This window comes from Oncorhynchus mykiss, chromosome 14 (genome assembly GCF_057628025.1).
Source record: "Oncorhynchus mykiss isolate SJ-2025 chromosome 14, ASM5762802v1, whole genome shotgun sequence".
In the NCBI taxonomy this organism is placed as follows: Eukaryota; Metazoa; Chordata; class Actinopteri; order Salmoniformes; family Salmonidae; genus Oncorhynchus; species Oncorhynchus mykiss.
In genome coordinates, this window is record NC_143035.1 from 30,320,269 (window position 1) to 30,346,306 (window position 26,038).

The 26,038-nt window shown below is 45.0% G+C and overlaps 1 protein-coding gene across 2 annotated transcripts in view; it reads right to left on the bottom strand.

Annotated features, from left to right (window-relative positions):
* The window catches only part of LOC110487772 (actin-binding LIM protein 3), a 125,036-nt gene that overhangs the window by 27,485 nt on the left and 71,513 nt on the right, over positions 1-26,038 (bottom strand). Inside the window, exons 4-13 of one of the 2 annotated variants that reach the window (XM_090198112.1) lie at positions 21,451-21,566; positions 20,019-20,145; positions 19,753-19,846; positions 11,309-11,396; positions 11,078-11,136; positions 10,792-10,863; positions 5,732-5,920; positions 5,504-5,527; positions 1,617-2,022; positions 81-191 (exon numbers count right to left, since the gene is read on the bottom strand). In XM_090198112.1, coding sequence (XP_090054238.1) covers positions 81-191; positions 1,617-2,022; positions 5,504-5,527; positions 5,732-5,920; positions 10,792-10,863; positions 11,078-11,136; positions 11,309-11,396; positions 19,753-19,846; positions 20,019-20,145; positions 21,451-21,566 — 1,286 coding nt within the window. Of the gene's footprint in view, positions 1-80; positions 192-1,616; positions 2,026-2,925; positions 2,950-5,503; positions 5,528-5,731; positions 5,921-10,791; positions 10,864-11,077; positions 11,137-11,308; positions 11,397-19,752; positions 19,847-20,018; positions 20,146-21,450; positions 21,567-26,038 lie in introns of both variants that reach the window. The other variant, XM_090198111.1, reaches the window with a different exon arrangement.

Consider the following 26,038-nt stretch of genomic DNA (forward strand, 5'->3'; position numbering starts at 1 on the left):
AAATGGCACCCTATTCCAAATATATTGCACTTCCATAGAGAATAGGGGGCCATTGAGGCACAGTTGAAGTGTGGTCCTACCTGGTACATGGAAATGCTTGGGGGCGTGGTATGTGGTAGGAGTACTAGGCCGCCCCTCCAGCGAGCCGTAATAGGGTGAGCTCCTGCCACTCTCAGAGCCTGCAGCCAGCACTAGCCAATCACAGCAAAGGAAACATGAGCATGAAGAAAGGGCTTTGTCCTGCCATCCAGTCCCTCCCAACCAATCAGAACCAAAGGAAAAGGTGATCAACAGTGGCTGCAGCATTGAGGAAAGGCATACTGGACCATCTTAGCACAGGAAGCTAGAAGGAACGGTACAAGCTTCCTCCCCCGGCTAGTCACTGCTTTTAAATGCATTAACTGTCACATGGTGGAAGATACAGTGCATTCGGAAAGTATTCAGACCCTTTGACTTTTTGCACATTTTGTTAAGTTACAGCCTTATTCTAAAATGGATTAAATAAAACATAAATCCTCAGCAATCTACACACAATACCCCATATTGACAAAGCGAAAACGGATTTTTAGAAATATTTGCAAATCTATAAAAAAAAATAAAAAAACTGAAATACCTTATTTACATAAGTATTCAGACCCTTTGCTATGAGACTCGAAATTCAGCTCAGGTGCATCCTGTTTCCATTGATCATTCTTGATATGTTTCTACAATTTGATTGGAGTCCGGGGAGAACGTTCCCCTTCCAACAGGACAACAACCCTAATACACAGCCAAGACAAAGCAGGAGTGGCTTTGGGACAAGTCTTACAATGTCCTTGAGTGGCCCAGCCAGAGCCTGGACTTGAACCCGATATAACATCTCTGGAGAGACCTGAAAATAGCTGTGCTCCCCATCCAACCTGACAGAGCTTGAGAGGATCTGCAGAGAAGAATGGGAGAAACTCCCCAAATACAGGTGTGCCAAGCTTGTAGTGTCATACCCAAGAAGAATCAATGCTGTAATCGCTGCCAAAGGTGCTTCAACAAAGTACTGAGTAAAGGGTCTGAATACTTATGTAAATGTAATATTTCAGTTATTTGTACATTTATACATTTGCAAACATTTCAACATTTTTTTTATTGCTTTGTCAATATGGGGTATTGTGTGTAGATTGATGAGGGGAAAAAAACAATTTAATATATTTTAGAATAAGGCTGTAACGTAACAAAATGTGTAAAAAGTCAAGGGATCTGAATGCTTTGCGAAGGCTCTGTCCATCTATTGCTTTTACTGTCAGTGGCCAGAAAGGGAAGGAGATGGAAAGAAAGAGGAGGAATGTATTTGTACAACTCTTTCAGAAACAGTGCTTAACAGCTGCTTAACAGCAACCTGAGGCTAGACCCTCCTGCTCTTGAATGTTTGGTTAACAACACTACACCAATACGATTCCATGGACTGAAAGGTTGATTGATTGGTTGATTGGTGTGTGTGTGACTCACCAGGGTGTCTATAGTGCTGCGGTAAGCGAGGCATGATGGAGACATGGCTTGTTGTGTGTGTGACTCACCAGGGTGTCTATAGTGATGCGGTGAGCAAGGCATGATGGGAGACATGGCTTGGTGTGTGTGTGACTCACCAGGGTGTCCATAGTGCTGCGGTGAGCGAGGCTTGATGGGAGACATGGCTTGGTGTGTGTGTGACTCACCAGGGTTTCCATAGTGCTGCGGTGTGCGAGGTGTGATGGGAGACATGGCTTGGTGTGTGTGTGACTCACCAGGGTGTCTATAGTGCTGCGGTAAGCGAGGCATGATGGGAGACATGGCTTGTTGTGTGTGTGACTCACCAGGGTGTCTATAGTGATGCGGTGAGCGAGGCATGATGGGAGACATGGCTTGGTGTGTGTGTGACTCACCAGGGTGTCCATAGTGCTGCGGTGAGCGAGGCGTGATGGGAGACATGGCTTGGCGGCTGAAGGAGGGAGAGCCGTCCATGTAGGCAGGGCTGGAACACTGTCTCTGTCTCTTGTCTATATTGTAATACAGCTTCTAAAGGGAGAGGGAGAAGAGGGGGAGGGGAGTTGAGAGAGTTGGGGGATGACAGAGTGGGGGAGAGGGGGGATGACAGAGTGGGGGAGAGGGGGAATGAGAGAGTGGGGGAGAGGGGGGATGACAGAGTGGGGGAGAGGGGAGATGACAGAGTGGGGGAGAGGGGAGATGACAGAGTGGGGGAGAGGGGAGTTGAGAGAGTAGGGGGAGAAGGGGGATGACAGAGTGGGGGAGAGGGGGGATGACAGAGTGGGGGAGAGGGGGGATGACAGAGTGGGGGAGAGGGGGGATGACAGAGTGGGGGAGAGGGGAGATGAGAGAGTGGGGGAAAGGGGAGTTGAGAGAGTGGGGGAGAGGGGGGGGTGACAGAGTTGGGGAGAGGGGGGATGACAGAGTGGGGGAGAGGGGGGATGACAGAGTGGGGGAGAGGGGGGATGAGAAAGTTGGGGAGAGGGGGGATGACAGAGAGGGGGAGAGGGGGGATGACAGAGTGGGGGAGAGGGGGGATGAAAGAGTGGGGGAGAGGGGGGATGACAGAGTGGGGGAGAGGGAGGATGACAGAGCGGGGGAGAGGGGAGTTGAGAGAGTGGGGGAGAAGGGGGATGACAGAGTGGGGGAGAGGGGGGATGACAGAGTGGGGGAGAGGGGGGATGACAGAGTGGGGGAGAAAGAAAGAAAAGGAGGTACAGACAGAGATAGAGCAAGAGAGAAGGGTAAAGAAAGATAGACAACTATCCACATATCCACAGACCACTGATCACAGAAATGATTATTCATTCTGTTGGAAACAACAAGGTTACTAACCTGAGAACAGAGAGTCCCAGGTGACTGCAGAACAACACGGTTACTAACCTGAGAACAGAGAGTCCCAGGTGACTGTAAAACAACAAGGTTACTAACCTGAGAACAGAGAGTCCCAGGTGACTGCAGAACAACAAGGTTACTAACCTGAGAACAGAGTCCCAGGTGACTGTAAAACAACAAGGTTACTAACCTGAGAACAGAGTCCCAGGTGACTGTAAAACAACAAGGTTACTAACCTGAGAACAGAGTCCCAGGTGACTGTAAAACAACAAGGTTACTAACCTGAGAACAGAGTCCCAGGTGACTGTAAAACAACAAGGTTACTAACCTGAGAACAGAGTCCCAGGTGACTGTAAAACAACAAGGTTACTAACCTGAGAACAGAGTCCCAGGTGACTGTAAAACAACAAGGTTACTAACCTGAGAACAGAGTCCCAGGTGACTGTAAAACAACAAGGTTACTAACCTGAGAACAGAGTCCCAGGTGACTGTAAAACAACAAGGTTACTAACCTGAGAACAGAGTCCCAGGTGACTGTAAAACAACAAGGTTACTAACCTGAGAACAGAGTCCCAGGTGACTGTAAAACAACAAGGTTACTAACCTGAGAACAGAGTCCCAGGTGACTGTAAAACAACAAGGTTACTAACCTGAGAACAGAGTCCCAGGTGACTGTAAAACAACAAGGTTACTAACCTGAGAACAGAGTCCCAGGTGACTGTAAAACAACAAGGTTACTAACCTGAGAACAGAGTCCCAGGTGACTGTAAAACAACAAGGTTACTAACCTGAGAACAGAGTCCCAGGTGACTGTAAAACAACAAGGTTACTAACCTGAGAACAGAGTCCCAGGTGACTGTAAAACAACAAGGTTACTAACCTGAGAACAGAGTCCCAGGTGACTGTAAAACAACAAGGTTACTAACCTGAGAACAGAGTCCCAGGTGACTGTAAAACAACAAGGTTACTAACCTGAGAACAGAGTCCCAGGTGACTGTAAAACAACAAGGTTACTAACCTGAGAACAGAGTCCCAGGTGACTGTAAAACAACAAGGTTACTAACCTGAGAACAGAGTCCCAGGTGACTGTAAAACAACAAGGTTACTAACCTGAGAACAGAGTCCCAGGTGACTGTAAAACAACAAGGTTACTAACCTGAGAACAGAGTCCCAGGTGACTGTAAAACAACAAGGTTACTAACCTGAGAACAGAGTCCCAGGTGACTGTAAAACAACAAGGTTACTAACCTGAGAACAGAGTCCCAGGTGACTGTAAAACAACAAGGTTACTAACCTGAGAACAGAGTCCCAGGTGACTGTAAAACAACAAGGTTACTAACCTGAGAACAGAGTCCCAGGTGACTGTAAAACAACAAGGTTACTAACCTGAGAACAGAGTCCCAGGTGACTGTAAAACAACAAGGTTACTAACCTGAGAACAGAGTCCCAGGTGACTGTAAAACAACAAGGTTACTAACCTGAGAACAGAGTCCCAGGTGACTGTAAAACAACAAGGTTACTAACCTGAGAACAGAGTCCCAGGTGACTGTAAAACAACAAGGTTACTAACCTGAGAACAGAGTCCCAGGTGACTGTAAAACAACAAGGTTACTAACCTGAGAACAGAGTCCCAGGTGACTGTAAAACAACAAGGTTACTAACCTGAGAACAGAGTCCCAGGTGACTGTAAAACAACAAGGTTACTAACCTGAGAACAGAGTCCCAGGTGACTGTAAAACAACAAGGTTACTAACCTGAGAACAGAGTCCCAGGTGACTGTAAAACAACAAGGTTACTAACCTGAGAACAGAGTCCCAGGTGACTGTAAAACAACAAGGTTACTAACCTGAGAACAGAGTCCCAGGTGACTGTAAAACAACAAGGTTACTAACCTGAGAACAGAGTCCCAGGTGACTGTAAAACAACAAGGTTACTAACCTGAGAACAGAGTCCCAGGTGACTGTAAAACAACAAGGTTACTAACCTGAGAACAGAGTCCCAGGTGACTGTAAAACAACAAGGTTACTAACCTGAGAACAGAGTCCCAGGTGACTGTAAAACAACAAGGTTACTAACCTGAGAACAGAGTCCCAGGTGACTGTAAAACAACAAGGTTACTAACCTGAGAACAGAGTCCCAGGTGACTGTAAAACAACAAGGTTACTAACCTGAGAACAGAGTCCCAGGTGACTGTAAAACAACAAGGTTACTAACCTGAGAACAGAGTCCCAGGTGACTGTAAAACAACAAGGTTACTAACCTGAGAACAGAGTCCCAGGTGACTGTAAAACAACAAGGTTACTAACCTGAGAACAGAGTCCCAGGTGACTGTAAAACAACAAGGTTACTAACCTGAGAACAGAGTCCCAGGTGACTGTAAAACAACAAGGTTACTAACCTGAGAACAGAGTCCCAGGTGACTGTAAAACAACAAGGTTACTAACCTGAGAACAGAGTCCCAGGTGACTGTAAAACAACAAGGTTACTAACCTGAGAACAGAGTCCCAGGTGACTGTAAAACAACAAGGTTACTAACCTGAGAACAGAGTCCCAGGTGACTGTAAAACAACAAGGTTACTAACCTGAGAACAGAGTCCCAGGTGACTGTAAAACAACAAGGTTACTAACCTGAGAACAGAGTCCCAGGTGACTGTAAAACAACAAGGTTACTAACCTGAGAACAGAGAGTCCCAGGTGACTGTAAAACAAATACATGAGAAAGAAAGCAGAAATGATTGTCTGAAGCATAATGGACTATTATCTCAACTCAGGAAATAGATTCAGTTCATCAATATTAGAAACATATTTATTTATCTTGTTTATCAACTGTCAGTGAATTTAGAGAAGACGTAAAAGAAAATAACATAGGTGTATTTCCTGAAAGCTCCATAGAACTTAGTACCTCTCCATAGCTGAAGGTCTCTATGTCATCTGAGGAGTATCTGGGGTAGGGCTGGTAGGATGATATGGTAGGATGATGCTGGGACTGGTAGGATGATATGAGGTCAGGTGGCTGGACCTCGTATATGGCCTTGACCTTAGGCAGTGCAGCCAAGTCCTTATAGTCTAGTATCTCATTCTCCACCCTGGCCTGGGGTGGGACACGACAGGACACAGACACACGCATGCACACACACACACACAGAAACAACCACACACACACACACACAAACAACATTTACGCATGCAAAACCAAAGACATGGATTGTGTGCTGCAGACTGTAAAGCATGCTGACAGCCATATACTGACACAACACATACAGTTCACATGTGACTGACTGCTGAATATATACTGTAGGAGCTGGCCACTCCCTGACATGACCTTCAGCTCCACAAAGCAATGGAGAGAGAGAGAGAGAGAGAGAGAGAGAGAGAGAGAGAGAGAGAGAGAGAGAGAGAGAGAGAGAGAGAGAGAGAGAGAGAGAGAGAGAGAGAGAGAGAGAGAGAGAGAGAGAGAGAGAGAGAGAGAGAGAGAGAGAGAGAGAGCGAGAGAGCGAGAGAGCTAACTCTGTGTTTTCCCCTCATCCATCACCCTGAGCAGGTCATTGATTATGAGGCCAGAGCTCAGAAAACACACACACACACCTGCTCATGCATGGATGTGTGTGTGTCTCTACATGTGTTTACGCGGATGAATGTGTAAGCTAATGTTTCCAACAGCAGTAGTGACCTATACAGTACAGCTCAGCAAAGACTAGTAGTCCAGACAGAGCACACACACACCATACACACACACACACACACACCACACACACACCACACACACACACACACACACACACACACACACACACACACACACACACACACACACACACACACACACACACACACACACACACACACACACACACACACACACACACACACACACAGGTTGTGTCCGAATATGACTGACAGACATAACAAGAGGACCTAGCCAGCAGTGTAAGGTGAGGTCACGGGTCAGGGGTCAGGGGTGAGTGGAGAATGAACAGGTGTCTCCTATCTGTACTGGGCAGGGCGACAGTTACTATGTCACAACTATCTCTCCTTCCTCCCAAAATGTGCTCCTGTTCACTTCTCTTCACTGATTTAACATGGTCCATTCACACCTGCACTGTTGTGAACAGCCCACGACAGCGCCTATTCCCCCTCTGGAGGCTGAAAAGTTTTACAGGTTCTACAGATGCACCATCGAGAGCATTTTGAATGGCTGCATCACAGGTTGATATAGTAAATGCACCGCCCTCAACAGCAAACACTAAAGAGGATGGTGCGGACTGCCCAGTACATCACTGGGGCCGAGCTCCCTGCCATCCAGGACCTCTATACCAGGGAGAGACAGAGGAAGACCTGAAACATTGAGAAATACTCCCAAGTCATAGACTGTTCACTGTGCTACCATCCTGCAAATGGTACCAGAGCATCGGCTATCAGACCAACAGGCTCCGAGACATCATAAGACTGCAAAATAATGAATGAATGGTTACCCGGTCTATCTGCACTGACCCTATCTGTTGTTCTGCCAATGAACATGGCAGTTAACCCACTGTTCCCCGGTAGGCCGTCATTGTAAATAAGAATTTGTTCTTAACTGACTCGCCTGGTTAAATAAAGGTTACATTTCCACACTGTCAGAGTCTATCTAGAGGATAGCGAAGGAGTCAGGCGCAGGACACAGGTAAGAGTAAAAACCACTGTATTTACTGAGCAGAACACGTGTCAAACTGTCAGAGTCTATCTAGAGGATAGCGAAGGAGTCAGGCGCAGGGCACAGGTAAGAGCAAAACCACTGTATTTACTCCATCCGAGAACGGAACAAAAATCCTGTTATAAAACAAATACGCCCTTGTTCGGGCACCGAACGCCGCCCGAACAAGGAGAGTGAACAACCTCGGTGGAAGTCGTGACAGACACTTTTGCAGAAAAACCCCACAAACAACAAACACTTTTATTTTACTCTTATTATTATCTATCCTGATGTCTAGTCACTTTACCCTGCCTTCATGTACATAGTCTCCGTATAAATGCACCTGCACTGTGATAGTCTCAGAGGTCCGTTAAAAGTGCAGAGAGCATCATGCAGAACAAGGAACACACCAGGCAGGTCCGAGATACTGTTGTGAAGAAGTTTAAAGCCGGATTTGGATACAAAAAGATTTCCCAAGCTTTAAACATCCCAAGGAGCACTGTGCAAGCGATAATATTGAAATGGAAGGAGTATCAGACCACTGTAAATCTACCAAGACCTGGCCGTCCCTCTAAACTGTCAGCTCATACAAGGAGAAGACTGATCAGAGATGCAGCCAAGAGGCCCATGATCACTCTGGATGAACTGCAGAGATCTACAGTTGAGGTGGGAGACTCTGTCCATAGGACAACAATCAGTTGTATATTGCACAAATCTGGCCCACAAATCTGGCCTTTATGGAAGAGTGGCAAGAAGAAAGCCATTTCTTAAAGATATCCATAAAAAGTGTCGTTTAAAGTTTGCCACAAGCCACCTGGGAGACACACCAAACATGTGGAAGAAGGTGCTCTGGTCAGATGAAACCAAAATTGAACTTTTTGGCAACAATGCAAAACGTTATGTTTGGCGTAAAAGCAACACAGCTGAACACACCATCCCCACTGTCAAACATGGTGGTGGCAGCATCATGGTTTGGGCCTGCTTTTCTTCAGCAGGGACAGGGAAGATGGTTAAAATTGGACCATTCTGGAAGAAAACCTGATGGAGTCTGCAAAAGACCTGAGACTGGGACGGAGATTTGTCTTCCAACAAGACAATGATCCAAAACATTAAGCAAAATCTACAATGGAATGGTTCAAAAATAAACATATCCAGGTGTTAGAATGGCCAAGTCAAAGTCCAGACCTGAATCCAATCGAGAATCTGTGGAAAGAACTGAAAACTGCTGTTCACAAATGCTCTCCATCCAACCTCACTGAGCTCGAGCTGTTTTGCAAGGAGGAATAGGAAAAAATGTCAGTCTCTCGATGTGCAAAACTGATAGAGACATACCCCAAGCGACTTACAGCTGTAATCACAGCAAAAGGTGGCGCTACAAAGTATTAACTTAAGGGGGCTGAATAATTTTGCACGCCCAATTTTTCAGTTTTTGATTTGTTAAAAAAGTTTGAAATATCCAATAAATGTCGTTCCACTTCATGATTGTGTACCACTTGTTGTTGATTCTTCACAAAAAAATACAGTTTTATCTTTATGTTTGAAGCCTGAAATGTGGCAAAAGGTCGCAAAGTTCAAGGGGGCCGAATACTTTCGCAAGGCACTGTAGCTCCATATTGATCTGGTACTTCCTGTATATAGCTCCACATTGATCTGGTACTTCCAGTATATAGCTCCACATTGATCTGGTACTGGTACTTCCTGTATATAGCTCCATATTGATCTAGTACTTCCTGTATATAGCTCTACATTGATCTGGTATTGGTACTTCCTGTATATATCTCTACATTAATCTGGTACTGGTACTTCCTATATATAGCTCTACATTGATCTGGTACTGGTACTTCCTGTATATAGCTCCACATTGATCTGGTACTTCCAGTATATAGCTCCACATTGATCTGGTACTGGTACTCCCTGTATATAGCTCCACATTGATCTGGTACTCCCTGTATATAGCTCCACATTGATCTGGTACTGGTACTTCCTGTATATAGCGCCACATTGATCTGGTACTGGTACTTCCTGTATATAGCTCTACATTGATCTGGTACTCCCTGTACATAGCTCCACATTGATCTGGTACTTCCTGTACATAGCTCTACATTGATCTGGTACTCCCTGTACATAGCTCCACATTGATCTGGTACTTCCTGTACATAGCTCTACATTGATCTGGTACTTCCTGTATATAGCTCTACATTGATCTGGTACTCCCTGTACATAGCTCCACATTGATCTGGTACTTCCTGTACATAGCTCTACATTGATCTGGTACTTCCTGTATATAGCTCTACATTGATCTGGTACTCCCTGTATATAGCTCCACATTGATCTGATACTTCCTGTACATAGCTCCACATTGATCTGGTACTTCCTGTATATAGCTCTACATTGATCTGGTACTCCCTGTATATAGCTCCACATTGATCTGGTACTTCCTGTATATAGCTCTACATTGATCTGGTACTCCCTGTATACAGCTCTACATTGATCTGGTACTTCCTGTATTTAGCTCTACATTGATCTGGTACTGGTACTCCCTGTATATAGCTCCACATTGATCTGGTACTCCCTGTACATAGCTCTACATTGATCTGGTACGTGTACTTCCTGTATTTAGCTCTACATTGATCTGGTACTGGTACTCCCTGTATATAGCTCCACATTGATCTGGTACTTCCTGTATATAGCTCTACATTGATCTGGTATGTGTACTTCCTGTATTTAGCTCTACATTGATCTGGTACTGGTACTCCCTGTATATAGCTCCACATTGATCTGGTACTCCCTGTATATAGCTCCACATTGATCTGGTACTGGTACTCCCTGTATATAGCTCCACATTGATCTGGTACTCCCTGTATACAGCTCCACATTGATCTGGTACTGGTACTTCCTGTATATAGCTCCACATTGATCTGGTACTTCCTGTACATAGCTCCATTCTTGTGTGTTTTATTCCTCTTGCGTTACCATTTTTCTTTTTATTATAATTTTGTAACTCTGCAACATTGGGAAAGGCTCGTAAGTAAGCATTTCACGTAAAGAGTACAGCTGTTGTATTCAGCCTATATGAACAATCATTAATTTGATTTGATAGGAAATGACATGTGGTTGATATTCCCACTAGCCCATGCCTACACCAATCAAATGCTTTGAGATAGCGAGAAATTGTGAAAAATTGTGAACGAGTGCACACTTCAGGAGAAAATGGTTTGTATTTTCATAGCTAGTGGGCCCTGAAGGTTGTGTGGAGCTAGAGGAAGATTGACTTGTGATTGGTTACTTACGCAGATGACGCGGCTGGGAGAGCCAATAGACGAACCCGGTGGAGAGATGGATGTCTCGGACAGACGTCTGTGCTGTGAAAAGAAAGAAAAGAAAGAGCAATGAGGGTAAAAAAATCTATTGATATCTGAGTTCTGTAGAGTAGAGTGATATCTGTGTTCTGTAGAGTAGAGTGATATCTGTGATCTGTAGAGTGATATCTGAGTTCTGTAGAGTAGAGTGATATCTGTGTTCTGTAGAGTGATATCTGAGTTCTGTAGAGTAGAGTGATATCTGTGGTTGTCTCACCCTGAGTCTTCTCTCTGCTCTGGCCGCCTGCTTACACAAAGGATGCCACACTTCACCACCTGACAGAGAGAGCGACAGAGAGAGAGAGACAGAGAGAGAGAGACAGAGAGAGAGACAGAGAGACAGAGAGAGAGGGAGAGACGAGAGGGAGAGATGAGAGTCCTTGTGATGTTTATAAGTCAGTGATGCTGTGTGTGTGTGTGTGTGTGTGTGTGTGTGTGTGTGTTTTACCATGCAGGTACATTTCTTCTCCCTCTGTGAACATCATGTGACATCGGGCACAGCGGGCACAGGTAGGGTGGTAGTGCTTCCCCCCTGCCTGGAAAGAGAGAGAAAGAGAGAGAGACACACACAGAGAGAGACAGAGACAAAGAGACACAGAGAGAGATTCATTTCTCTATTATTTTTGTTTATAAGATGAGATAAACACTCAAATCTAAAAATAATTCAAGACAAGTGATGAACAACAACTACAACTCAATAAGACGTTTTGACTCTCGCTAGATAGCTAGCTACACAACAAAAACCTAGCTAGCTAGCTACACAACAAAAACCTAGCTAGCTAGCTACACAACGAAAACCTAGCTAGCAGGCTAACAAGCTAGCCAGAAAAATTTAGCAAGGGAAGTTAATACAACTACATTAAACGACCAAACTGAGTGAGTAAATCAAAAAGGAGCACGGACTTTAACATTAAACACATTTTCTGAGTCCATTCTCTACCGTCAAGAGGCCAAAAATGACACAACGAGGAAAGCTTTTAAACAGAAACTACTAAAGGGGAGGCCAGAAACCCTTTTCGTAGACCTCTACAAAAACGGTGACGTGAGTAATCTCATCTTCCTCACTGACCAACCAAATGCATGGCACTCAGCAGTCTGCTCTCACTACCCATCCATAAAGAAAGAGGGAATCTGTATTGGGTGGAAGCTGAAAGTCAAAGAGACAGACGACCCTGACAGCACCATGATAACAAATCAACCTCCACAAGACTGGGACTGTCATGGTGCAAGGTAACATTAGGCTGTTTGAAAAATACTTTCAGACCATTAAGGAGAGAGCAGAGGACACCACCAGTGTCCCCCTGCCCCCCACCGCACACCCACAGCTGGAGGAGCCCCAGCCTGACAGCCCCAGCCTGTTTAAGTGACATTAAACACATGCTGAGTCTACTATGCTCAAATGTGATAGGCCGGGAGTCACAGTAAGATGAGCACAAGAACTCCACCCTCCTCACACTACATCCACCCAAGTGGCATGACACAAATTCTATCTTCAATGATAAACAAATCACATTTGCATAATACAAGTAAAGATTTTTTTTTTTACATTGCATGTTGGAATTTACAACGATTGAAGTCCCCTGCTTTTGGGCTAAAGAGCAGAAACCCAGACTTCCTGAAATAAATGGATGATGTTGATATTGTAGTACTACAGGAAACATGGTGCAGAGGTGATGTTTCCACTGGCTGTCCACTAGGTTATAGGGAGATAATCATACCATCCACCAAATTAAAAGGAATCAGACAGGGAAAAGACTCAGTGGGAATGCTAATATGGTATAAATCTGAACTAACTCATTCAATCAAATTGATCAAAACAGGACCATTCTTAATCTGGTTAAAAAACAACAAGGAGGCTATCTTGACAGATAAAAACGTCTTCCTCTGTGCCACATACATTCCCCCGTCAGAGTCACCCTATTTCAATGAAGAGAGTTTCTCCAGTCTGGAGGGGGAGACTAGTCACGTTCAGGCCCAAGGCAACATACTGGTCTGTGGAGACCTGAATGCTAGAACAGCAGAATAACTAGACACTATTAACAGTCATGGAGACAAACACCTACCAGGAAGCAACAATCCTGGAGTACAGCTCCTGAAGCCCTGTTGAACACTGGGTCTGTACATAGTCAATGTCAGACTAAGAGGGGCCTCTTTTGGTAAGTACAGTTGAAGTCGGAAGTTTATATTCACTTAGGTTGGAGTCATTAAAACTCGTTTTTCAACCACTCCACAAATTTCTTGTTAACAAACTATAGTTTTGGCTGGTCGGTTAGGACATCTACTTTGTGCATGACAAGTAATTTTTCCAACAATTGTTTACAGACAGATTATTTCACTGTTTCACAAATCCAGTGGATCAGAAGTTTGCATACACTAAATTGACTGTGACCTTTAAACAGCTAAGATGACCTTTAAACAGCTTGGAAAATTCCAGAAAATTATGTCATGGCTTTAGAAGCTTCTGATTGGCTCAAATTATGTCAATTAGCCTATTGGAGGTGTACCTGTGGATGTATTTCAAGGCCTAACTTCAAACTCAGTGCCTCTTTGCTTGATATCATGGGAAAAATAAAGAAATCAGCCAAGACTTCAGAAAATAAATTGTAGACCTCCAAAAGTCTGGTTCATCCTTGGGAGCAATGTCCAAACGCCTGAAGGTACCAAGTATAAACATCATGGGACCACGCAGCCGTCATACCGCTCAGGAAGGAGACGTGTTCTGTCTCCTAGAGATGAACGTACTTTGGTGCAAAAAGTGCAAATCAATCCCAGAACAGCAGCAAAGGACCTTGTGAAGATGCTGGAGGAAACAGGTACAAAAGTATCTATATCCACAGTAAAATGAGTCCTATATCGACATAACTTGAAAGGCTGCTCAGCAAGGAAAAAGCCACTGCTCCAAAACCGCCATAAAGTTTTCAACTGCACATGGGGACAAAGATCGTACTGTTTGGCCATAATGACCATCGTTGCGTTTGGAGGAAAAAGGGGAAGGCTTGCAAGCGCGGGGGTGGCTGCATCATGTTGTGGGTGTGCTTTGCTGACATTTCACATTCTTCAAGTAAAGTGGTGATCCTAACTGAGCTAAGACAGTGAATTTTTACTTGGATTCAATGTCAAGAATTGTGAAAAACTGAGTTGAAATGTATTTGGCTAAGGTGTATGTAAACTTCCGACTTCAACTGTACACCTCATCCCTTGGCAGCAGTACTGTAGGTAACAACACATCCGCCACGCTGATCCTCAATACAGGGGACCCTCAGGGATGTGTCCTCAGTCCCTTCCTGTACACTCATGACAGCATGGCCAGGTGCGACTCCAACACCATCATCAAGTTTGCAGATGACACAACAGTGGTAGGCCTGATCACCAACAACAATGACAACAACTTCTCCCTCAACGTGATCAAGACAAAGGAGATGATTGTGGACTACAGGAAAAGGAGGACCGAGCACACCCCCATTCTCATTGACGGGGCTGAAGTGGAGCAGATTGAGAGCTTCAAGTTCCTTGGTGTCCACATCAAAGGCACAACTCGTGATTTGTAGACTTCAAGAAAGCATTTGATTAAATTTGGCACAAAGGTATTTTTATAGACTAATAGAAAGTGGCATTGGAAGGAAAACATATGATGTTATTAAATCAATGTACACTAAAAACAAATGTGCAGTTAAAATTGGCAACAAGCAAACAGACTTCTTCTCTCAGGGACGGGGAGTGAAACAGGGCTGCCCAATAAGTCCAACACTGTTGAACATCTACATTAATGAATTGACAAACACATTAGAATAATCTGCAGCACCTGGTCTCACCCTACACAACACTGAAATCAAGTGTCTGCTGTACGCAGATGACCTGGAGCTGCTGTCTCCCACTAAGGAGGGCAGCACCTAGATCATCTGCACAGGTTAATCTGCCTTTAACGGTTAATCACAGGTTCTGTCAGACCTGGGCTCTGACAGTTAACCTGAAAAAAAACCCAATACAATTATATCCAGTTGTATTAGAACACACCCAAAACAACACGTATCTAGGATTAAATATCAAGAACACAGGTAGCTTTCACATGGCTGTGAACAAGCTGAGAGACAAAGCAAGAAGAGCATTCTATGCCATTAAAAGGAACATTATAATCTAAATTCCAATCCAGAATTTGGCTCAAAATGTTCCAATCAGTAATAGAACCAATTGCTCTATATGGCAGTGAAGTATAGGGTCAACTCTCTAATAATGAATTCACCAAATGGGACAAACATCCAATTGAAATACTGCATGCAGAGTTTTGCCAGACTGTATTGCAAGAGCAAAGAAAACCTCAAAATAACGCATGTAGATCAGAACTGGGTCAACACCCCCTGCTCATTCGAATAGAAAAAAGAGACATCACATCTTACAACCATCTAAAAACAAGTGACTTCAAAACATTTCATCACACAGCCCTACAATGTCAAGAGATGAAACAAGAGAAGAGTCCCCTCAGCCAGCTGGTTCTGAGGCTCAGTTCACTAACCTAAACCAACCCCATAGAGCCTGAGAAAATCTGGCCCAACCAAATCATCACACAACAAAACAAAATATATCACCTATTGGAAAGACACCACAAAAATCGAAGTAAACGTTAATGTGATTTGGCTCTAAACAGACAGTACTTGGTGGCAGACTATCTGACCACTGTGACTGATAGAAAACTGAGGAAAACATTGACTAGGTACAGACTCAGTGAGCACAGTCTGGTAATAGAGACCTGGTCATCACAGACAAACCTGGCTGCCCAGAGAGGACAGGCTGTTCTCACTCTGACCCCGGGAAGAGGTAGAGACATGGATGCATTTCCTAATACACTGTGACAAATACTCAGATCTAAGATAATCCTTCTTTCCCAAAATTATCATTCAGTACAAAGAATTTGAAAATATAAAATACATGTATTGGGTGAAACGCCAAAATGAACCTGGAGAAGAGTCCCCTAAGCAAGCTGGTCCTGGGGCTCTGTTCACAAACACAAACACACCCCACAGCCCCAGGACAGCAGCACAATTAGACCCAACTAAATCATCAGAAAACAAAAATATAATTACTTGACACATTGGAAAGAATTAACAAAAAAAACAGAGCAAACTAGAAAGCTATTTGGCCCTAAACAGAGAGTACACAGCGGTGGAATACCAGACCACTGTGAATGAACCAAACTTAAGGAAAGCTTTGACTATGTACAGACTCAGTGAGCATAGCCTTACTATTGAGAAAGGCCGCCGTAGGCAGACATGGCTCTCAAGAGAAGACAGGCTATGTGCACACTGCCCACAAAATGAGGTGGAAACTGAGCTGCACTTCCTAACCTCCTGCCCAATGTATGACCATATTAGAGAGACATATTTCCCTCAGATTACACAGATCAACAAAGAATTTAAAAACAAACCCAATTTTGATAAACTCTCATATCTACTGGGTGAAATTCCACAGTGTGCCATCACAGCTGCAAGATTTGTGACCTGTTGCCACGAGAAAAGGGCAACCAGTGAAGAACAAACACCATTGTAAATACAACCCATATTTATGCTTATTTATTTTCCCTTGTGCACTTAAACTTAAACTTTAACTTACAACACCGTATATATACAGTGGGGAGAACAAGTATTTGATACACTGCCGATTTTGCAGGTTTTCCTACTTACAAAGCATGTAGAGGTCTGTAATTTTTATCATAGGTACACTTCAACTGTGAGAGACGGAATCTAAAACAAAAATCCAGAAAATCAAATTGTATGATTTTTAAGTAATTAACTTGCATTTTATTGCATGACATAAGTATTTGATACATCAGAAAAGCATAACTTAATATTTGGTATAGAAACCTTTGTTTGCAATTACAGAGATCATATGTTTCCTGTAGTTCTTGACCAGTCTTGCACACACTGCAGCAGGGATTTTGGCCCACTCCTCCATACAGACCTTCTCCAGATGCTTCAGGTTTCGGGGCTGTCGCTGGGCAATACGGACTTTCAGCTCCCTCCAAAGATGCTCTATTGGGTTCAGGTCTGGAGACTGGCTAGGCCACTCCAGGACCTTGAGATGTTTCTTACGGAGCCACTCCTTAGTTGCCCTGGCTGTGTGTTTCGGTTCGTTGTCATGCTGGAAGACCCAGCCACGACCCATCTTCAATGCTCTTACTGAGGGAAGGAGGTTGTTGGCCAAGATCTTGTGATACATGGCCCCATCCATCCTCCCCTCAATAGGGTACAGTCGTCCTGTCTCCTTTGCAGATAGTTAATCGTCCTAATCGTCATTTAACAGTGGTCACCAGTGGTCTCCTACTTAATGGTAGCTTATCATCCTAATTGTCAGTTAACAGTGGTCTCCTACTTAATGGTAGCTTATCATCCTAATTGTCAGTTAACAGTGGTCACCAGTGGTCTCCTACTTAATGATAGCTAATCATCCTAATTGTCAGTTAACAGTGGTCACCAGTGGGCTCCTACTTAATGATAGCTAATCATCCTAATCGTCAGTTACCAGTGGTCTCCTACTTAATGATAGCTAATCATCCTAATCGTCAGTTACAAGTGGTCTCCTATTTAATGATAGCTAATCATCCTAATCGTCAGTTACCAGTGGTCTCCTACTTAATGATAGCTAATCATCCTAATCGTCAGTTACGAGTGGTCTCCTACTTAAAGGTAGCTTATCATCCTACTCGTCAGTTAACAGTGGCCACCAGTGGTCTCCTACTTAATGATAGCTAATCATCCTAATCGTCAGTTACAAGTGGTCTCCTATTTAATAATAGCTAATCATCCTAATCGTCAGTTACCAGTGGTCTCCTATTTAATGATAGCTTATCATCCTAATCGTCAATTACCAGTGGTCTCCTACTTAATGATAGCTAATCATCCTAATCGTCAGTTACCAGTGGACTCCTACTTAATGATAGCTAATCATCCTAATCGTCAGTTACAAGTGGTCTCCTACTTAATGATAGCTAATCATCCTAATCGTCAGTTACCAGTGGTCTCCTACTTAATGATAGCTAATCATCCTAATCGTCAGTTACCAGTGGTCTCCTACTTAATGATAGCTTATCATCCTAATCGTCAGTTACCAGTGGCCTCCTACTTAATGATAGCTAATCATCCTAATCGTCAATTACCAGTGGTCTCCTATTTAATGATTGCTTATTAGTGGGATAATAATGATGGTTCTCATAACGACCCTCTTTTCAACAGCTCCTACTATGAGGATTCCTCCCAAATGGCACCCTATTCCTAGGTAGTGAACTAGGACCCATAGGGCTCTAGTCAAAAGTACGACACTATGTTGGGAAAAGGGTGCCATTTGGGACATAGCATGAGCTCTGCCTTCCTACAGTAATTAGCACAACAATCCCTCTGGGTCACCTAAACACATTATAAAGAGAGGGTGAGGCAGGTGAGGAGGTGTCAGAGAGAGAGATGGAGGGAGGGAGAAAGAGAGAGATGAGATGTAGAGCGTGTATTTGAAATAATGAGTGTGTATGTGTGTGTGAGAGATAGCGAGAGATTGCCTAAGCTGCATGTAATGTGAGGTTCCTGTACAGATCAGTGTAATGTTAATTTCCTCTACAGATCAGTGTAATGTTCATTTCCTCTACAGATCAGTATAATGTTCATTTCCTCTACAGATCAGTGTAATGTTCATTTCCTCTACAGAACAGTATAAAGTTCATTTCCTCTACAGATCAGTTCATTTCCTCTACAGATCAGTTAATTTCCTCTACAGATCAGTGTAATGTTAATTTCCTCTACAGATCAGTGTAATGTTAATTTCCTCTACAGATCAGTGTAATGTTAATTTCCTCTACAGATCAGTGTAATGTTAATTTCCTCTACAGATCAGTGTAATGTTCATTTCCTCTACAGAACAGTATAAAGTTAATTTCATCTACAGATCAGTTCATTTCCTCTACAGATCAGTGTAATGTTAATTTCCACTACAGATCAGTGTAATGTTCATTTCCTCTACAGATCAGTTCATTTCCTCTACAGATCAGTGTAATGTTAATTTCCTCTACAGATCAGTGTAATGTTAATTTCCTCTACAGATCAGTGTAATGTTCATTTCCTCTACAGATCAGTGTAATGTTCATTTCCTCTACAGATCAGTGTAATGTTCATTTCCTCTACAGGTCAGTTCATTTCCTCTACAGATCAGTTAATTTCCTCTACAGATCAGTGTAATGTTCATTTCCTCTACAGATCAGTGTAATGTTCATTTCCTCTACAGATCAGTGTAATGTTAATTTACTCTACAGATCAGTGTAATGTTCATTTCCTCTACAGATCAGTGTAATGTTCATTTCCTCTACAGATCAGTGTAATGTTAATTTACTCTACAGATCAGTGTAATGTTCATTTCCTCTACAGATCAGTGCTTCCTCTGTCAGTCTCAGGTGGCAACTGGGAATAACTGGTAATATTGACAACTCATGTTAAAAGACACCACCAGCTTTCATATGTTCTCATGTTCTGAGCAAGGAACTTAAACGTTAGCTTTTTTACATGGCACATATTGCACTTTTACTTTCTTCTCCAACACTGTGTTTTTGCATTATTTAAACCAAATTGAACATGTTTTCTTATTTATTTGAGGCTAAATTTATTTTATTTATGTAATATATTAAGTTAAAATAAAAGTGTTTATTGTTCATTTTGTATTGTTGTAATTGTCATTAATTACAAATATATATAAAAATCGGCCGATTAATCGGACGCACGAAACACGCACACGCAGGGCAGCAGATGAAGCCAGGCATGTTGCAGAAGCTGTTAATAACCCAGAGAGAGACTGATGGAGAGGAGAGGTGAGAGGAGGAGAGGATAGTATAGGTCCCCAGGGGGAGTGTGTATGAGTGCTCACCTCCAGTACCCGTCCACTGATGTATCTGCTGCACGTCTCACACTTAACCCCAAACTGGGCGTGGTAGTCAGACTCACAGTATGGCACGTTGTCCCTGAAACACAAAGGGTTAAAATGTGTTATTTCATAGTTTTGATGTCTTCACTATTATTCCAAAATGTATAAAGTAGTAAAAATAAAGAATGTCTGTACGTGTGTGTGTGTGTGTGTGTGTGTGTGTGTGTGTGTGTGTGTGTGTGTGTGTGTGTGTGTGTGTGTGTACTGACTTGCTGATGTATTCCCCAGTGAGGACCATGTTGCAGGTTTGACACTTGAAGCAGCTGACATGCCACTGTTTCTCCAATGCCAGCAGAGACTGTCCCTGTTTTATATCCTCTCCACACCCTGAACAGTCTGGAGAGAGGGAGGAGGGCGATGGGGAGAGGGAGGTGGAGAGGATGAGGGAGGGGGGAGAGAAGGGGACAGGGAGGTGGGGAGAGAGGGAGAGAGAGGGGGGAGACACGGAGAGAGAGGAGGGAGAGTGGAGGGGGAGGAGGAGGGGTGGGGAAAGAGGTGAAGAAAAGTGGTGAGAATTAGGGGGATAAGTGAAAAGAAGCGAGAGGGGGACAAACCTGAGGGGCTAATGTATCTATACCCAACAATGTGTGTGTCAACTCAGTGTATCAGCCCTATACCTGCAGACCCCTAAAGGGGTGTGGTCTAGGGGTTGGTTCTAGAGTGTGTCACCCTAAATGGGTCTGGTCTAGGGGTTGGTTTATGATTGATACACCCTAAAGGGGTGTGGTGGAGGAATAGGGGTTGGTTCTTGATTGGGTCACCCTAAAGGGGTGTAGTCTCGGGGTTAGTTCTAGATTGTCACACTAAAGGGGTGTGGTTTAGGGGTTGATTCTAGATTGGGTCATACGAAATGGGTGTGGTCTAGAGGTTAGTTCTAGATTGGTTCCAAGTAGAGTTCCTCACAGATCCACCAGTACCTGAATACCCTAGACCTGATCCGAGACCTGAGCGGGTCTGAATCCAGAATTCAAATTAATGTCACAGGTCTAGGTCAGGTCTGATATGATTGTCACGGGTCTCGGGTAAGTGTAATTTAACACAGATCCGAATGCGACTGCTGCAGTAGAGAGAGAAAGCAATTGTATAATTTATGCTCCTGCTCTTGCTTTTCACGAGAGTGGAGCGTGGTGCGTGTAGCTAGCTATAGCTTAACTAGCTTCTCGTTCCGGTTTGATGCAGTCCAAGACAAGTACTACATAATCATCGTGGACGATAAATAACCTAGCTATTGCAGCTATTATTCTACTATAGCGTGAGTCAGGTTGGTTGGTTGCTGTCTTCCATCTGTCTTCCTCTCCCTTCCTCCTCCCTGCTCCCCAGCAACTCCTCAGTTGCTCACAGTACAGCCCCTCCCCCACTTGCTAGAATGGCATCTCTCTCCTTCCTCTCATGCTTTATCAGCTCCAGTTAACCAAGTAGCTTAAAATGACTTTTCTGCTGCTTCCCTCACTAGGACTGGGCCTGGACCCGACCAGGTCTACATGGGACAGTCTAGTTGTCCTCGGGTCCATCAGAACGGGTTTCTATATTAAAAAAATAAATATATGCATACATTGGGTCCGGGAGGGAATACTCCAGGTCCATTTTGGACCCGTGAAGACCTCCAGATCCAAGTCTCGAGGTCATGAGGGCGGGACTTACGGCTGGGTCCATGGATCTTGATTGGTTCGTTGGAGGTGACGAGTGTGTGAGAACACTGTTGACACACACAGTCCTTCCCACTGAACGTCACTCTGTCTCCGATAGGGAACGGCTTCCTGAACGGGGGAGATACACACGGATTAAATACATATTTGCGTACACATACACAAGCATGCACACACACACACACACACACACACACACACACACACACACACACACACACACACACACACACACACACACACACACACACACACACACACACACACACACACAAATGGTTTCACTGTGACTGAGGAAATAAACTCTAAAGCCCAGCTTTAGATACATGCAGGAATAACCCCTTACTTTAGGTGTGTATATTTGATGTGTGAGAGCAGGTATCATGTCTTTGGTTGTGAGGAAGATGTGAGGAAGATGTCATTGGATGGTCTACAGAATGTTAGTGTGCTGTCAGGCAGAGGAGGAGAACACGGTTTGGATGGCCTACAGAATGTTAGTGTGCTGTCAGGCAGAGGAGGAGAACACGGTTTGGATGGCCTACAGAATGTTAGTGTGCTGTCAGGCATGTACAGAGAACACGGTTTGGATGGCCTACAGAATGTTAGTGTGCTGTCAGGCATGTACAGAGAACACGGTTTGGATGGCCTACAGAATGTTAGTGTGCTGTCAGGCAGAGGAGGAGAACACGGTTTGGATGGCCTACAGAATGTTAGTGTGGAGGAGGAGGAGTAGACTAGAGGAGGATAATAAGGAAGAGACTAGAGGATAAGGATGAGGAGTAGACTAGAGGAGGAGGATGAGAAGTAGACTAGAGGAGGAGGATGAGACTAGAGGAGGAGGATGAGAAGTAGACTAGAGGATGATGAGGAGTAGACTAGAGGAGGAGGAGGAGGATGAGACTAGAGGAGGAGGAGGAGGAGGAGGAGACTAGAGGAGGATAATAAGGAAGAGACTAGAGGAGGATGAGGAGTGGACAAGAGGAGGAGGATGAGAAGTAGACTAGAGGAGGAGGATGAGACTAGAGGAGGAGGATGAGAAGTAGACTAGAGGAGGAGGAGGAGGATGAGACTAGAGGAGGAGGAGGAGGAGGAGGAGACTAGAGGAGGATGATGAGAAGTAGACTGGAGGAGGAGGAGGAGGAGTAGACTAGAGGATAAGGATGAGGAGTAGACTGGAGGAGGAGGATGAGAAGTAGACTGAAGGAGGAGGAGGAGTAGACTAGAGGAGGATGATGAGGAGTAGACAAGAGGAGGAGGATGAGAAGTAGACTGAAGGAGGAGGAGGAGTAGACTAGAGGAGGAGGATGAGAAGTAGACTGGAGGAGGAGGAGGAGGAGGAGGAGTAGACTAGAGGAGGAGGAAGAGGAGTACACTAGAGGAGGAGGAGGAGACTACAGGAGGAGGAAGAGGAGTAGACTAGAGGAGGATGAGGAGGAAGAGAAGTAGACTAGAGGAGGAGGATGAGAAGTAGACTAGAGGAGGAGGAAGAGAAGTAGACTAGAGGAGGAGGATGAGAAGTAACCTAGAGAAGGATGATGAGGAGTAGACTAGAGGAGGAGGAAGAGGAGAAGACTAGAGGAGGAGGAGGAGGAGACTAGAGGAGGAGGATGAGAAGTAGATTAGAGGAGGATGAGGAGGAGTAGACTAGAGGGAGAGGATGAGGAGAAGACTAAAGGAGGAAGATGAGGAGTAGCCTAGAGGAAGATGAGGAGTAGACTAGAGGAGGAGGAAGAGTAGACTATAGGAGGAGGAGGAGTAGACTAGAGGAGGAGGAGGAGGAGTAGACTAGAGGAGGAGTATGAGGAGTAGACTACAGGAGGAGCATGAGGAGTAGACTAGAGGAGGAGGATGAGGAGTAGACTAGAGGAGGAGGAAGAGTAGATTAGAGGAGGAGGATGAGGAGTAGACTAGAGGAGGAGGATGAGGAGTAGACAAGAGGAGGAGGATGAGGAGTAGACTAGAGGAGGAGGATGAGACTAGAGGAGGAGGATGAGAAGTAGACTAGAGGAGGAGGAGGAGGATGAGACTAGAGGAGGAGGAGGAGGAGGAGGAGACTAGAGGAGGATGATGAGAAGTAGACTGGAGGAGGAGGAGGAGGAGTAGACTAGAGGATAAGGATGAGGAGTAGACTGGAGGAGGAGGATGAGAAGTAGACTGAAGGAGGAGGAGGAGTAGACTAGAGGAGGATGATGAGGAGTAGACAAGAGGAGGAGGATGAGAAGTAGACTGAAGGAGGAGGAGGAGTAGACTAGAGGAGGAGGATGAGAAGTAGACTGGAGGAGGAGGAGGAGGAGGAGGAGTAGACTAGAGGAGGAGGAAGAGGAGTACACTAGAGGAGGAGGAGGAGACTACAGGAGGAGGAAGAGGAGTAGACTAGAGGAGGATGAGGAGGAAGAGAAGTAGACTAGAGGAGGAGGATGAGAAGTAGACTAGAGGAGGAGGAAGAGAAGTAGACTAGAGGAGGAGGATGAGAAGTAACCTAGAGAAGGATGATGAGGAGTAGACTAGAGGAGGAGGAAGAGGAGAAGACTAGAGGAGGAGGAGGAGGAGACTAGAGGAGGAGGATGAGAAGTAGATTAGAGGAGGATGAGGAGGAGTAGACTAGAGGGAGAGGATGAGGAGAAGACTAAAGGAGGAAGATGAGGAGTAGCCTAGAGGAAGATGAGGAGTAGACTAGAGGAGGAGGAAGAGTAGACTATAGGAGGAGGAGGAGTAGACTAGAGGAGGAGGAGGAGGAGTAGACTAGAGGAGGAGTATGAGGAGTAGACTACAGGAGGAGCATGAGGAGTAGACTAGAGGAGGAGGATGAGGAGTAGACTAGAGGAGGAGGAAGAGTAGATTAGAGGAGGAGGATGAGGAGTAGACTAGAGGAGGAGGATGAGGAGTAGACAAGAGGAGGAGGATGAGGAGTAGACTAGAGGAGGATGAGGAGTAGACTAGAGGAGGAGGAGGAGCATCAGACTAGAGGAGGAGGAGGAGGAGGAGGAGACTAGAGGAGGATGATGAGAAGTAGACTGGAGGAGGAGGAGGAGGAGTAGACTAGAGGATGAGGATGAGGAGTAGACTAGAGGAGGAGGAAGAGTAGACTAGAGGAGGAGGATGAGGAGTAGACTAGAGGAGGAGGATGAGGAGTAGACAAGAGGAGGAGGAAGAGTAGATTAGAGGAGGAGGATGAGGAGTAGACTAGAGGAGGAGGATGAGGAGTAGACAAGAGGAGGAGGAAGAGTAGATTAGAGGAGGAGGATGAGGAGTAGACTAGAGGAGGAGGAAGAGTAGACTAGAGGAGGAGGATGAGGAGTAGACTAGAGGAGGAGGAAGAGTAGATTAGAGGAGGAGGATGAGGAGTAGACTAGAGGAGGAGGATGAGGAGTAGACAAGAGGAGGAGGATGAGGAGGAGGAGACTAGAGGAGGATGATGAGAAGTAGACTGGAGGAGGAGGATGAGAAGTAGACTAGAGGAGGATGATGAGGAGTAGACAAGAGGAGGAGGATGAGAAGTAGACTGAAGGAGGAGGAGGAGCAGACTAGAGGAGGAGGATGAGAAGTAGACTGGAGGAGGAGGAGGAGGAGGAGGAGGAGTAGACTAGAGGAGGAGGAAGAGGAGTACACTAGAGGAGGAGGAGGACACTACAGGAGGAGGAAGAGGAGTAGACTAGAGGAGGAGGATGAGGAGGAAGAGAAGTAGACTAGAGGAGGAGGATGAGAAGTAACCTAGAGAAGGATGATGAGGTGTAGACTAGAGGAGGAGGAAGAGGAGAAGACTAGAGGAGGAGGAGGAGGAGGAGACTAGAGGAGGAGGATGAGGAGTAGACTAGAGGAGGAGGATGAGAAGTAGACTAGAGGAGGAGGAAGAGGAGAATACTAGAGGAGGAGGATGAGGAGACTAGAGGAGGAGGAAGAGGAGAAGACTAGAGGAGGAGGAGGAGGAGACTAGAGGAGGAGGATGAGGAGACTAGAGGAGGAGGATGAGAAGTAGATTAGAGGAGGATGAGGAGGAGTAGACTAGAGGGGGAGGATGAGGAGAAGACTAAAGGAGGAAGATGAGGAGTAGACTAGAGGTAGATGAGGAGAAGTAGCCTAGAGGAAGATGAGGAGTAGACTAGAGGAGGAGGAAGAGTAGACTAGAGGAGGAGGAGGAGTAGACTAGAGGAGGAGGAGGAGGAGTAGACTAGAGGAGGAGGAGGAGGAGTAGACTAGAGGAGGAGTATGAGGAGTAGACTAGAGGAGGAGGATGAGGAGTAGACTAGAGGAGGAGGAAGAGTAGATTAGAGGAGGAGGATGAGGAGTAGACTAGAGGAGGAGGATGAGGAATAGACTAGAGGATGAGGAAGAGTAGACTAGAGGAGGAAGAGGAGGAGTAGACTAGAGGAAGAGGAGGAGGAGGAGTAGACAAGAGGAGGAGGAGGAAGAGGAGTAGACTAGAGGAGGAGGAAGAGGAGTAGACTAGAGGAGGGGGAGGAGGAGTAGACTAGAGGAGGAGGAAGAGGAGAAGACTAGAGGAGGAGGATGAGGAGTAGCCCAGAGGTGGAGGATGAGGAGTAGACTAGAGGAGGAGGAAGAGGAGAAGACTAGAGGAGGAGGAT